The sequence below is a fragment of the Nymphaea colorata genome, chromosome 13 (assembly GCF_008831285.2).
Source record: "Nymphaea colorata isolate Beijing-Zhang1983 chromosome 13, ASM883128v2, whole genome shotgun sequence".
NCBI classification, from domain to species: domain Eukaryota; kingdom Viridiplantae; phylum Streptophyta; class Magnoliopsida; order Nymphaeales; family Nymphaeaceae; genus Nymphaea; species Nymphaea colorata.
Window position 1 is genome coordinate 7,314,462 of NC_045150.1, and position 14,870 is coordinate 7,329,331.

General features: G+C 35.1%; 1 protein-coding gene across 1 annotated transcript; it reads left to right on the plus strand.

The window, feature by feature from the left end:
• The first annotated feature begins 6,182 nt into the window (after nt 1–6,182).
• LOC116266620 (protein RETICULATA-RELATED 4, chloroplastic-like) lies at nt 6,183–14,205 on the plus strand. The gene is made up of 8 exons (XM_031647904.2): nt 6,183–7,040; nt 8,491–8,559; nt 10,110–10,241; nt 10,333–10,386; nt 10,520–10,564; nt 12,317–12,456; nt 13,655–13,780; nt 13,862–14,205. Exons 1-8 carry the CDS (start codon nt 6,513–6,515, stop codon nt 13,908–13,910), a joined length of 1,143 nt encoding a protein of 380 aa, XP_031503764.1. The 5' UTR covers nt 6,183–6,512; the 3' UTR covers nt 13,911–14,205.
• Nucleotides 14,206–14,870: the final 665 nt, after the last annotated feature.

Sequence of the window (14,870 nt, forward strand, 5' to 3'; positions counted from 1 at the left end):
TCCCTGTTCTCTGCGCAGTGATGCTGCTCTTCGCCCCATTCGGTGAGCTTCCTTCGTCCCTCTCTCTTGTGGTTCGTTTGTTTACCTCATGAATATAATATATATGTTTGTTCTTACGGAACACCCTTTGTTTCTGTCTCTGTGTGACCAGGGGAAACGGCGCTACTGCCCGCTTCAGTATGCTCATTCAAAAGCAAGACATTTCTGGGTCCTTGTGTCAGCAATGTTAATTGCGCTAATGTCTGTGAATCTGAAGGTGAAGGGTACACCGGTGGATACTGCTCCCTGCTCGTGTGTTACTGCACACGCCCCTGCAAGCCATAGCTAGCCCTCATAGTTTCTCGTTAGGATGTTCGGTTTGCCTTCCTGTTTTCTTGGTTCTTTTGTAGTTTAGGAAGTGCATCTTTCGGTGCAAGCATCTGCGTGCTTTTGAGCTTCTTATCCAGTAGTGTTTGTTTGCAACATGGTTCACGGCCATTGTCAGTTAACACGTATCGTCATCCACGCAAAGGCAATGGCTTTTACCTCATCCCTTGTTTATGTTACATTGAATCTTTAAAGATTTAAATGACTGTAATCTTACATCACTGCATCCAAGCATTTGATTGTCATGCATAACTGCAACAATGGCACCTGAAATTATCAAATCTAATATGATTCCCATGCCAAACTGCAGACCATTCTAATGCACTCTTACCTTCACGCAGCAACACACGATAGCATTAGAACCAGACATCTGCAGACAAGAGCATGTGTTGCCAACTTTTACTACTTTTATCAAGTAAAGGAGGTGAGCCTGAAGCATTGCTCATTTTCAAAATGTATGAAAGTGAAGTTATTCTCAAGTTGGTGTCTTCCAGAAAAAGAAGCTTTTGACTGTTAACAACCAAGATACAATATCACCACTGATTGACAGCAACATGTGCATGAATTGACAGACATAAGACACAGAAGAGAGGCTTTTCTTAGCACACAGAAACTTTAAAAAACAAGAATAGATGTCCGTCAGACTCAGACTTGTTATATATATATAATACATAGAAACCCATTAACTGGCATGCAAAAGAACCTCTCTCTCTCTCTACAACCAAGTATCCTAAGTACCATGGAACCATATGCTAAAACTAGTACTAACTATGGTGACCATAGAGAGTGAAACCAATGCTCCATTGGGCCTCGCATCTATTAATCCACTTTGAGAGTTGGGGTTTATCTCTGTGTTAAATAAAAGTCATATCCAGATTCAAATCCGAAATCCAATTTTATAGTCTGAATCTCATTCATGTTTGGTTTTTGCATTCACATTTGTATCATAGTCTGAAGTTTGAACTAAAATATGGTAACATTTCAAAATGTACGGCAGTTTAATATAGGATTTTTATCTAAAACCAAAACTAAATCTGATCTGAATCTGATTTGACATTTGCATATATCCAAATCCAAATTCTATTAATTTTTTTTTCTATATCCGATCTTTTTTTGAAAATCAGATATATTAACAACCCTGCTCTCATAGCTCCATGAGGTGTGTCTCTAGCAATGGAAGAACCACCTATGATAAGCATCAAAAGTTGTTCATGCACAAAAATTCTTTATTTTCATATAGGGGCCTGAAACCATTGCTTATTGATATATATATTTGTACTCCAATGAAACTGTGTGTTGTGGGTTGAAAGTAGGGATGTCAATATACCCGATTTGAATCAGATATCCGATCGATCTGATTCGAAAAAATCGGATATGAATAAAAATTTAATATCCGATTAAGAAATTGGATCGGATTCAGATTCGGATATACATAAATATCAGATCAGATTCAGATACGGATTCAGATCAGATTCATTTTTAGACAAATATCCTCTATCTAATACTTGAAAAATGGCAAAATCCGGATTCGGATGCGGACATAAATATAATAATCGAATTCAGATTGTAAAATCAAATTCAAGATTCGGATTGTAAAATCGAATTTCGGATTCGGATTCAGATATAACTTTGCTTTATTCGAATTCAAATCTGAATCCGAATATATGAATATCCGAAAAAGCGGATATGTTAAAGATGTATATGATCCGAATCTAATCCGTTGACATCCCTAGCTTAAAGTAACCTAAATGCTCTTATCCATCAAATAGAATACTCTTCCGCAAAATTGAAACATGATTTTTTTTTCTTATCAAATTATGAAAATGCCCCTCTAGGAAAAAACGAGAACATGGTTATCATGTTGTATGCATAACATGAATAGTGGTATTTAGTGTGTGTTAGAGGTTGTTTGGCAATTGATTGATCATTAATACGATATCTTATTAAGAGAACCGACTGATTCTCTAAACAATCGGAATTTTGTGCTTATGTAGAATCTTGGAATAATAACATATCATTCTTTGTATCTACCCCAAAAGTTGGGGTAGATTCACGAATCAAAGTAGTATAATGTTTCTTGAATCTATTTTAATTTTTGAGACAATTATATCAAATATAATCTCTAAAAATATGATAATTTTTCATTAGTGGTCCAATCCAAAATTTCTTCCTCCAAATTAAATTTGATGTAGTGGCTGCATTCTATAATTTGATTTGATTTGAGTTGAGGATTACATCATTATTATGTTGTTTGCCTCTGGGTAGTTGGCTGTTCATGACCCACGAATAAAAAGGTGCAAAAGTAGCGATGCAACGTCGATGTGACTGTCAACGCTAGTTTTTTTATGTCATTCCAAACTTTCAAGTCGTCCTGTCATGAAGCTTTTTGTTATTAAATGGCAGCTTTTTGCATCGTGAACACCGTTTTTTCTCTTATAGTACGAGAGAGATAACATTGTTTTAAGCCAAATTGCACGTTCAGAAAAAAGAATGGGCCGTGCTCATCAAGGAACGTGAAAAGAAATACGAACGCGTTGGATATATATATATATATATATATATATATATATATATATATATATATATATATATATATATATATATATATATATATATAAAAGGAGAGAAAGAAAGAAAAAGAAAACCGATAAAATGAGAATTTATATTAAAATTTGAGGATAAAAAGTCTCTTAATACAATAACAACAACAAAACATAAGCAAAGAGACAAAATATACAATATAATTTCACCCAGTAACAAACGAAGGACGACGTCGTAGCCGAATGATAAAATGAACATCCCCTACACAAGGCGAGCTACAGACTCCGATGAAAAGAAAGCGCTTTTGAAGACCCTGTTATTACGCTTTTTCTTAAATGCGCCACCAAGCTGAAATGAGCCACAACTTCCAAAAACAAAAAAGAGAGAATTCAAATTAGACATGTTTTTGAAACTGATATGATAAAATCTTATATATGTATATTTTTTACAAGCTAATTATGAAAATGTCATGTAACATATGCGAAATGAATGTTGGAAACCAAAAACTTTTGCACCGTTAATATCAAAATCATGTAAAGTCATATACACAAAAAGTTAAAGAAAATAGTTTTATTTACATGTAAAGAATATATTCATATACGGCAGAAGACTTCAGACCTTGTTTTGGTGAAACCTTTTTTTTTTGGGTTTTTTTGCTTCCATCAAAAGTTTTAGGTACAAATATGTAGCGCTATTAAAGTCAACTGAAGTTTAATTTGTTTCTTTAAATTAGTCTCGTCAAAAGCAACTTCTTTTGGTCCCTCGGGAAATTGCTCGTAGTCCAAGCGAATTCTCCAAGGTTGAGAAGGCAAAATGTTTCTTAAAAATTGCCCAATGTTGGATGTAAATTAAAAGTCAAAACTCAATAATTTGATAACAAATTATTTTCTCACCCTCGTAGGCATCCAACCTGGAGACTGTCACAAAAGTTGTATTTACGACGCTCAATTAAGTCAAAACTCAATAATTTGATAACAAATTATTTTCTCACCCTCGTAGGCATCCAACCTGGAGACTGTCACAAAAGTTGTATTTACGACGCTCAATTAGTTGGCTACAGGTTTTAGTGACGAAACAAACCTTTCGGGATAGCTTTTAACGATACTACATTAAAAAAATTTAAAAAAAAACACCCAACTACTAAGCTGGCCAACTAATTTCAATTTTCATATATATATATATATATATATATATATATATATATATATATATATATATATATATATATATATATATAAAATCATCTTTGTTGTTGATTCCAATGAAAAAAGATGGTGGCAATTAAGTGAAAATATAAAAGCTAAGTTGTTCTTTCGTGAATAATCTGAATTATTTTTAAAATGAAAGCATAGAGCGAAAGAAGGAAATAGATGAGTTTTCTTAAATAAAACTCTTTGTTTCAATTAAGAGGTACTTTGGGCTTTAAAAAAAACAACTTAGCTTTTATATTTGCTATTTAATCTCCACAATCTTATCTCATTAACATCAATGAATTAGGTAATTCACATCAAGTTTAGTATATAAGTGTCTCGTAGTTTTCTATTTTCCTCCATGTATGTAAAGTAATTTGTAAATACCATATCACTTCGATAAAGGACAAAAGCCAAACCTCTTAAACTTGTGCTAAAAAATAATTTAAACAAAATGTAAATCCCCTATTATATTAATAAATGTTCATTTAATATTATTCAAGTTATTTTCGTATAAACAGAGATATTTTCATCATCAAAATTTTGATGTTGTAAGTGCCATTCATTTTTTATTATTACAAAACAGTATTTTACTTAAAAAAATCATTAATTTTATATATGTATCTCACTAAATCAGTCTAAATATCATACCTATAGTGTTAGATTGGTCTACAAAAATTGAATTCACTTGTCTGCTATCGTGGTTAAATAGTTTTTTGTCTAATTATGTGTCACTAAAAATAATTGTAAAGGTATATAGTTATAGCTAGTTGCCTACCTACTTGCTTTTAGTGACAAAATGCACTTTTTGCGATGGAAATAAAACAAAATAAAACCTATTCGGTTGGGGATGGCTGACTAATATATATATATATATATAATGAGTGAATTGTGACTCTAGCTACTTAAAAATCATCGAGCTTACTCACAACGACCGTCCAATCCATCATAATGTACGGTTAAAAAAAAATGAATGAATACTAGATGACAAAATTATCTATCACTTTTTTCTCCTTGTATTTCTCTCGAAAAATCAAACAATTTTATATTTGAAGCTAGTATCTACCATTTCATCTCGTTGGAATTAATGACGTAGGTGATTATTTTTAGTAGTATGCTAAGTGAGGATCTGGTAGCTTCTTGCCATATATATAAGAGAAGAAAGTACGAATTTATTACTATATGACAAAAATATCTATTATCTTTTTTTTTTCAACTATCTATTATTATGAATAGAACGGTCCCCATAAATGAGCTGAGTAACATTAGATAGCAAAAGTTATATATATATATATATATATATATATATATATATATATATATATATATATATATATATATATATATATCACACTTATTTGGTTGGTGAGATTACCTGTATAAACTACTAGTTAAGTTTTGTGAAGCTTTGATGAGTTCTTATGGGAGAATACTACTAATAGTGTACTAGTGTACTAGGTGGCAAGGCCATTCACCTCTTAATGAAATTGGGTGCAAATCCTAAGGTGGCCACTGCGAAGTTCTAATACACTATAATAAGTTCTGAAGCAAGCTTTTTGAAATCCTTAATGTAGTAGGTAAAAGAGGTTGTGGCCTCTCTTAGTCTTAGGGGCAACAAAATTGAACAGAAAAAAAATACTTAGTTAACCAGGAAATTTTTTTTCTATTATATGTCTTCTACAATTTATATGATATGCGTCTAAAGTTATTTTGATTTATGAATCATAACATTTTCACATATTTTTGAGAAGTTGTAAAAATCAGGGGATTGCAATGAATGAGAAAATAAGTTATGAAACATGTTACTACAACAAAGATCCGAGGCCTGATTTTGGAGTAAATCAATCATATTAAACTCATTTATACACTCGAGGTGAACAATTAAGTTCTACCTCTTTCTCTGTCAAGTGGTTTGTGAGGCCAAACAGTATCTCGTCCACATCTCAAATATGAAATGATAGAACGGTCATAGCAGTCATGGAAGCTGTCACATCGTCCTCCCCACGAGACATGTTCAACATCAAAATGATTCCGTTCTTTAATTAATTCCACCATAGATGCGTTTTCTCTTTCTCTCCGGTTCAAATGGGAGTCCGAGAAAACCCCCCTCCCCAACAACCAACCCGCCATCACTGACCTTCCCTCCTTTCCCAGAAATAATGGGACCAGCAACAACCGTACTGCCGGGCGGGAAATCTTCTCTGCATCCAACAAATAAAATAATCCGCGGAGAGAACAACAATAAATTGATTAAATTCTTTCCAAAAGCACGCCTACCTCATTTTCCCGAGAAGGAGAACAAGAAGAGATTATTGCGGCGAGGAGGACGGGGTCGAGGAAGAGAAGGGGAGCCTCTTCAACCCTTCTAAATCTTAAAACCTCTGTCCCCAGGTCTCAATTGTCCATTTCTCCTCCATGGCGACTAATCCGTCGTCTACCCATCTCGTCTTCGCCAACTTACCGCTTTCCGATCCCTCCTCGCGTGCCTCTCCCTCTGGTTTCTTTTCTCCTATCCACACCACCATCCAGAGGCCTCGTCTCGTATTCAGGACTAATCGCTATCCTAAATTCACAGTAGCCTTCACCGGAAGCGGGGGTGGTATTGGTGGTCATGTTGGTGGTGGCGGCGGTCACGGGCATGGTGGTGGCGGTGGTCATGGGCATGGTGGTGGCGGAGATGATGCAAATGAGAAGAACAAAGGGGAAGCATTGCTAGCTTTGGGCACATTGGGGAGGTCACTCGAGAGCCTTCCCTCCGATTTGGCGGCGGCCATCAACAATGGTAGGATCCCCGCCGAGATCGTATATCGATTCGCTGAGCTGGAAAAGTCAACTATTTTCCGGTGGCTTCTCCAGTTTGGCGGGTTCAAGGAACGCCTCCTTGCTGATGACCTCTTCCTCGCGAAGGTCGCCATGGAGTGTGGCGTTGGCATCTTCACTAAGGTGATGACGAAGGAAAGACCATATCTCAAATTCCTGATATTCTTTACGCTTTAACCAGGCGACTGATTCTCTCTCTCCCCCCCTCCACCCTCCTCCCACCACCCTCACCACCCCCGCCCTGGTCTTACGTCTCTTATTTCTATGGAATACTGGTTATTACATGAAACGCTTGATATTATCCTTTGCATTCTTCTTTCTGTTTATTTGTCAAAATAATTATTTACGTTCGTTTGCTTTCTTGCTGACTTTAATTAAATTTGTGGTAAGCAATTATTTGCGTTGTAGATTGTTTAATCGCATATTCGGAGACTGAACTTCGGGGAAACGTGTTCATTCTGTATTTCAGCTTGTCCTGGTTATGTCTCGCAATCGGTGACATTCATGATACGATGACGGTGTTTCCATGTTGGCGGTTTTTTGTTTGTGGTTTCTCGGTAAATAACTGGCTGGGAATCAGTCTTCAACAATTTGGTAGGGTATATAAATTAGAACGTCTTAACATGGTTTTATGTTCTTGATTATTTACTGCTGTCTGGATGAGGTTCCCTTTATATGCTCACTTGCTAGTTTTTATTGTTCCAACCCAAGACGCAACTCAACGGGCATTTCTGCAGAGTGAGGTTTGGCATGTCTTGCTGCATATTCTCCCTAAACAATTCTTTCACAATGTGAAAGTTTGGGAGGATCTTTTTTAGAAAATTTCCTGCATTTATCCTGTTGAACAAACTCTTAAGGAGATCTACGAAATCAGTAACGCACATTGGGGAGTTTTTGCTTGGCAAGATGGCCTGGACATCTCAAGTAGAGTCAATATATTCCTACATTCAATTTTTCCAAAAGAAAGGTTTTGGGGCTTTTGTGGTTCCAATAGTTGGTGAGCAAGAGAGAAATGAACTAGGTTTCTTTTACTGTAGGAGTGGGGTATTTTACCACGTGGAAGATAATATAATTTTGTATAACATCTTCCTAGTAAAAAATGAACTACCAAATCTTTTAACCTTCACAACTAATTTTTGTTACCATAGTGAGATTGAGAAGCAACCAACACGTTAAACATTGGAAACTCACCATAAGGAAAATACCAACTTAAAAATTGTCAAGATGACTGCCTTAAAATAAGTTCAAAGGTATCAGATCCCTATCACTGTGCAAATGAAAATTTTCATTCACATATGATTAATTATTTACTAGAATGTGTTTTCCTAATTGGAGCATATACGTGGACATTATGTCCACTTCGTTTCTCCAATGCATAGAGAATGCAGTGGCTTCCAATTTTTTTTTTGCTATTTTGCTGCTATTTGTGCATTTATGTCCTAGTTCATATTAGCTTTGTGCCTTCTTTTCAAATTATCCTTATCTTCTAAGATCTCCTAGCAAAAATATGTGATTATTTAGTTGGGATTTGGGAAGGTTTGCTCGCGTAATTTTCTCGCTCAATATTTTTCAGACTGCAGCAGAGTACCAACGTCGGAGGGAAAATTTTGTCAAGGAGCTAGACTTTGTCATAGCAGATGTGGTATGATTTACCTCTTCAAAAATGATTTGATGATAATTTTGTACAACATGCATGTGATATTTATCTTGTGCATGGTGGACACAAATTGCAGTATCACTAAAACATTAAGGCTATGTTTGGATGACACCCTTAAATGCTCTTTTTGGGGCAAAACATTGATTTGCCTTCAAAACTGCATTTAAGACATGTTTGTGTGACTGTCTAAATTGGCTTTTGAAAACCCAGTTTTGACTACAGTCATTTTCAAAAGGGAGTGAACAACCTGGTCCCCAGGTTGTTTTCTGGTATTTTGTTTTGTGAGTCAAACATGCAAACCGGGTTTTAAAACTGGTTAAAAGGCCAGTTTGTCACAAAACCTGGTTTTCACAAAATGTCATTTTTTGAAGGTGTCATTCAAACACAACCTAAATGTTGTATAGCAAATATATTTGCATCCTTTTTTTCCCTAGAGTTTGGGTCTGGCAAGTTGAGCAGGTTTCTTCTTGGAAAGAGATGAATTCGATTCTAGATCAGCTGGAGCCATGATCAATATTTTTATGTAATGTTGTGTTAATTGAATGCAGCTCAAAGCCTCAAACACCTCAAACTCAAACATGCCCTAGATGTAGAAGCTGGTAGGGCTATGTTTGTGATTGAAACAAAAAATGTATTGTTCATCATCCATTTAAAGAGTCTAAATTAAGATTAAAATGTAAATGTGATTGCCCTCCTAAAAGCTGAAAACCGTCCAAGAAGAGAGTTGTTCTGAAAACAGAAGAAAACAAGAAATAGGTTGATTTAAATAGATACCATGTCAAAAGGTAAAAAGGAATCATGTAGCATGGTTGAAAATTTAATGTTGCAAATCTGCTATGCAGGTAGACATTGATTTTAATGCTCTGATTAAAAGCTCCTTTTTTATTTCTGTGAATTTCTTCCATGCTGAAAAAGGGAGCTTGTTGGCCATTTATTTTCTGTTCTCTTGTTAGGAACAGTGAAGCCATTTTTTTTTTTTGCAAAGAGCCAAGTTTCCTTTTTTGCATTCACTACTCTTTCTTTTGTTTCATCATAATGTATATGAAGGCATAAGTCTTCATTAAGTTTGAATGCCACTAAACAGCCTAAATAACAACTGCTGAATTATTGATTCAGAAATTGATAACTACACCATAACATGCAAACTTGGTGTAACATATTCATGTAGTTTGGATCAATAACTTAGAGGAAATGAAGGGAAGAGAAGCTCGTAGGCTGGAACCATAGAAGTGATCATTGATGTCTGCTTACTTAAAGGGATAAAATAAACGGCTGGTATAGCTCTTTGACTTTGTTTGTTTTTTCCTGTCTTGGAAGTATTCAAAGTTCAAACCTTGTCATAGGTTCTTAGGCCAATATTTAGCTACCCATATGTGTAAGAAAGAAACTTTATCTAGAATTTTGTCATTTTCTTAACAATTTTTTAACTTTTTAATTGGTTACAATTAGTTTATTGTTTTCACTTTTCAGAGGCTAGCAGAACAAGATCTTTCTTTCCTTTGTCTATTTTCCATCATGCTAAATCTTGTCAACAGGTGATGGCCATTATTGCAGATTTTATGCTTGTCTGGTTGCCAGCACCAACTGTTTCTCTTAGACCACCTCTGGCAATCAGTGCTGGACCCATTGCCAAATTTTTTCATAGCTGTCCTGATAATGCTTTTCAGGTTGGTGGATATCTGGGTTTTTGTCAAACCTGGTGTGTATGAAACTTTACTTGACATCTACTAATTGTTATTGATGGAAATTTTGCTATAGGTTGCTTTAGCTGGAACTTCATACTCGTTCCTTCAGAGATTGTGCTCAATATTGGTATAAAATTATTTCCTGAGTTTTGAAAGGATGGTTCCATGCTTTCCATTGGCATCTGTGTGTCCATTCTTGTAACCAACATGTGTCTTAAGTTCTGAACTTCTAATAAATTTTGTGGTATGTCATTGTGCAGCGTAATGGTGCAAAACTTTTTGCTGTTGGGACAAGTGCATCTTTGGTATGTAAATTTGTTTTCACATGCATTAAGCAAGATTTCGTAATTTATAATGGTCAAATACATGTATTCCAGTAATTAATGGGTGTTTTTAAGTAGAAATGACTACATCACATTGTGCTTTAGTGGTGGAATATGTGCAGAAATGTTGCGACTTGTTAGATATTTTATGCCACATTATACAACTAATGCCTGATTAGAATCTGTTTACCTATTATATAGTGTTGCATCAACCTGTTATATGTATATATTGTTACCCTATTATATATTATGTAGCATTGTGATACCTGTTATATGTATATGTTAGTATGGTTACACTCTTATATGTATTGTTAGTGTTGTGTACTTATATGTACACTATTAGGTGCTGTTAGTCTGTTTTGTTATATTATGTCTTTCTTTAAGTACAGATGGATTAAAGCCTTCTTGTGGATTTACATTCCTTCTGCTAGAGAAAAGATTTATTTATTTATTTATTTATTTATTGTATTAGATTGCATTTAAGGAGTGCTATAAAACTTCTTCTATTGATTTTGCATATGCAATGAAGTCAACAATTAATTTTGGATTGAATTGGATTGTTTACGTTGATTATGTTTGCTACGTTATTACTCTCCACATTTCAAATATTAGTAATAGTTAATCCAAATAACTTCACGGGTTAGCATAACTAAAAAAAAAAAATTGGTCAACCTTTTTGCCTAGGCTAGCCTAAGCCCGCCTAGGTGCTAGGCTCTGTCTGGTGCCCAGGCAGTGCCTGAGCACCTTGACGCATAGCTAACGTTGCCTTTTATCAGTTTGTATTTATTTTTTTTGTACTGCTTAAAGTGCCCACTCCAGCCTAGAAAGGCCTATTCTCTGGGCTCTGGTCATTTTCCTATACTCCACCAAATGCTTTTAACAACATATTTACCTACTATTCATAGCTAAGTTAAAGAAAAATTTCTCAATATTTTATTTACTGGAGGTTTTGTTTTTTATTTTGCAATCCTCATTTAGGCTCAAGTTTCAACGTTGTCATGGTTGGGGTCAACTGACTTCAGCTTATCTTGATAACAAATCCCTTCTACCACAATCACTACCTAAGAGCACATGCTTATTCAGGTGTTCTCTTCGATTAGTTGAACACTGTATCATGGAACACAATCAAGCTATTTCTACAAGAATGAGTAGAAACTGGAAATATCATTGAAATGCTCATTCCTCATCTCTTGGCTGAGCACTTTATAAGTTTCTTGGCATTTCCTAATCCAATGAAATGTAATATGATGGATTTATTTACTTTTATGTTACGTCTATGTACTTAAAGAGCTTAAAATGACCCTATCTATCTCATGAAAAGATTGAACTCCTATTCATTATCAGTTTATTTTTGGAAACAATTTTCTTTACATTTTTGTCTTCTTGTGACTTGCAAGCAAGTTGAAAAGAGTGGTATCTTCTTTCCACTGACCAGCCCTATAATAGGTATTGATGCGTAACTGTAACATGTAACTTGACAAAAGTACATGTTTTTCATGTTTATGCTTCGTTGAGTAGACTCTAATCACAGTGTGTGCATTAATCGTTGGATTAATCATTATTAAGGACCATGGTGTTTTTAATTTTGCCTGAGCTATTTTTCAACTTGGTAACTTGATTATTGGTTATGAGTTACTTCTCTTTTACAGTTTTTTTGACATTTGTATCAATACAATTTGCCAACTCGTTTACATTTGAAGAACTCATATGGTAGCTCTTAATTTCATGTTCCAGGTTGGGACTGCTGCAACAAATGCTTTGATTAATGCTAGAAAGTCAATTGACAAATCTCTTGTGGGTGAAGTAGAGGATGTTCCTATAATATCAACCAGTGTTGCCTATGGTATTTACATGGCGGTTTCTGCCAATCTGAGGTAATAAGTTTTGACCATCCATGGTAATAATATCAACAAAAAATTGCAGAATCTTTTGATGCATTTTGTTAATTTTTTTCACTGTTCTGTACTTGTATATCCTCCAATAGTATACTAGGTTAGGTGGAGAATGATGCACAACTTCCTTTGTGCAGCAAACCTCTTAGCTTTGTTAGTCCTTAGCATACCTACATGTGATTGTTGATTAGTCCTTATTATACCTACATGTGATTGTTGAGATGGAAACTAAAACTTAAAGGTCATTATGAAAACTAACTCACTTAAGCTTCCTAGACTCTGTCACAGCCTGAGTGCTTAAGTAAGCTAATCTGGCAATCAATCACCTGTTGAATTGCCGAATGTATTAGAACCTCGAGAAGATGTCTTGCTCCTATTGTTAACATCTTTTCTGCGATCTGTCCAAACTGTGAGAGTAAATTTAAATATAGGCTTTGTTGTTATTCTGGAGGTGACATAAAAATGTCTTTGATTTCAAACCAAAGTACAAAAGTCACGAAATGAACAATTTATATGAGTTACATTACTTATACTTTCATTAATGATGTAATTATATGATATTCATAGTAAGCTTGCAGAGTCATAAACTCTTAAAATGGAAGTATGTGAGCAGAAGAAATTGAAACAAGAATGTCAGGGGACTTATGGGAAGAACCACCAGGTAAGAGATGGTGTCATGAAACTGCTGTTCAAGTGAGTGAAATGTGGAGAAGAAAAAAGAAAAAGATAATAAGAAGAAGGGGCACAAAATAAGCAGAGGCGGTCATGTGCACTGTCCAAATCAAGGCATTTAAGATCATAAAGGCATAGCACTTTTTGTCTTGATGTTTTCTCTTTATTCTTCAAAAACTGCCTTTGACACACTTTATTTATCTTCAATTGACTTTCTATTTGGATTTTTTATGCCAGTCCTTGCCAGTTATACATGATCTAAGAAAACATTTAGTGCACGGATTGTTCTAATTGTTAAAGCTAACAGAAAATAGAATTTTATTTCTTATTTTTGGCAGCAAACTTAGTCATGCCTATTTGAAGTAGAAACTTTTTTCTTATAGCAATTATCAATTGGTTAGTTGATAAAAGAAATAATTTGCTTGCACTAGCTATTCAAATCATCGTGTTGTTTGCCTTTATTAGTATCATATTATCCGCTTATCACCTTCTGGTCATATTTCAACAGATACCAGATACTAGCCGGTGTAATCGAGCAGCGGATTTTGGAACCCTTACTTCATGAACACAAGATCATCCTCAGTGCATTATGCTTTGCTGTCCGAACTGGGAACACATTCCTGGGATCTTTGTTGTAAGATATAGCACCACCTCTAGAAGTATTGTGACAAAGTTTAAGTGTCAAATTGACATCAAATTTTTTGTGACATGACAGGTGGGTAGATTATGCTCGTTGGATTGGTATTCAGAAAGTCAAAGAGTAATCACAAGCTCCATGTTGAAGGTGAGTGATATTGGAAACTTTTTTTGGTATCGGCAGACCTCAAATTTTGAGGCTTGCTGTGGCTCAAGCTCGTAGGTTATTCCCAAATTTATACGCCATAGAGAGAAGATGCAGAAATTTCTGGCGATTTGTTCTCATCGCCAATTTTGCTTATTTAAAAGCTATTTCATTAATGGATTTTCCGATATAGTTCCGGTTATGTGTAAACCTAATATTATATTTGTTGTTAAACATTTTTCATTAAGGTGAGGGTAACTGCTCTTGCACGTGATTTATCCTTTCTCTAGCATGTATGTGCATGTTGGGGCGTGTTACTATCTTTTCATTCTAATATCATGGAAAATTGGTATTGGAGACAGAATGTCTTCCCCACAAATTTGCCATCCTGTGATCCTTTTCGGTGATGTCCTCGGTATGTGATTGACAAGTAAGTGCATGGGTTTCATTACATAAACTAAAAACCAACCATTTGTGTGAATTCACATATATCGATTGACATCAGGTTCAGGAACAAATAGTAGTGATTATTCATGTGGAGGCCTACCCATAAGGACTTTGTAAAAGGAGCTCTCAATTTTCCTTACCACAAAGATAGGAATGTGATTGACGATTCTCCAATACCATAGCAAAGTGGTCAGCATTGCTGAACGGGGAATAATCTAGATGCAAACAGTCTATGCAAGCCTACTTTCCGAAATGAAACGCTATTGTCTATTCTTAAATCAACTTCGGACAGTCTTCTTTGTTTAGAGGCTTGAAATTAGTTGAAACTCCAAGGTGCATGAAACCTTTTAGTGCATCGAAAAGGGTTATCTACGCCACCACTTGGATGACATACTGAAAGAGGTGAGACTCAATTTCTTTGTTAACATTTTCATGCCTAAACCACATTCCATTTCCTCGAGCACCCCTGATCCTTGACGACGTATTGAAAGAGAAA

What these genes read in the sequence shown, in the direction of transcription:
- LOC116266620 (XM_031647904.2), top strand. Translation starts at nt 6,513, where the DNA reads ATGGCGACTAATCCGTCGTCTACCCATCTCGTCTTCGCCAACTTACCG. An exon ending in GCGTTGGCATCTTCACTAAG is followed by an intron (nt 7,041 to 8,490) that starts GTGATGACGAAG and finishes AATATTTTTCAG; the next exon opens with ACTGCAGCAGAGTACCAACG. An exon ending in TTGGGACAAGTGCATCTTTG is followed by an intron (nt 10,565 to 12,316) that starts GTATGTAAATTT and finishes TTCATGTTCCAG; the next exon opens with GTTGGGACTGCTGCAACAAA.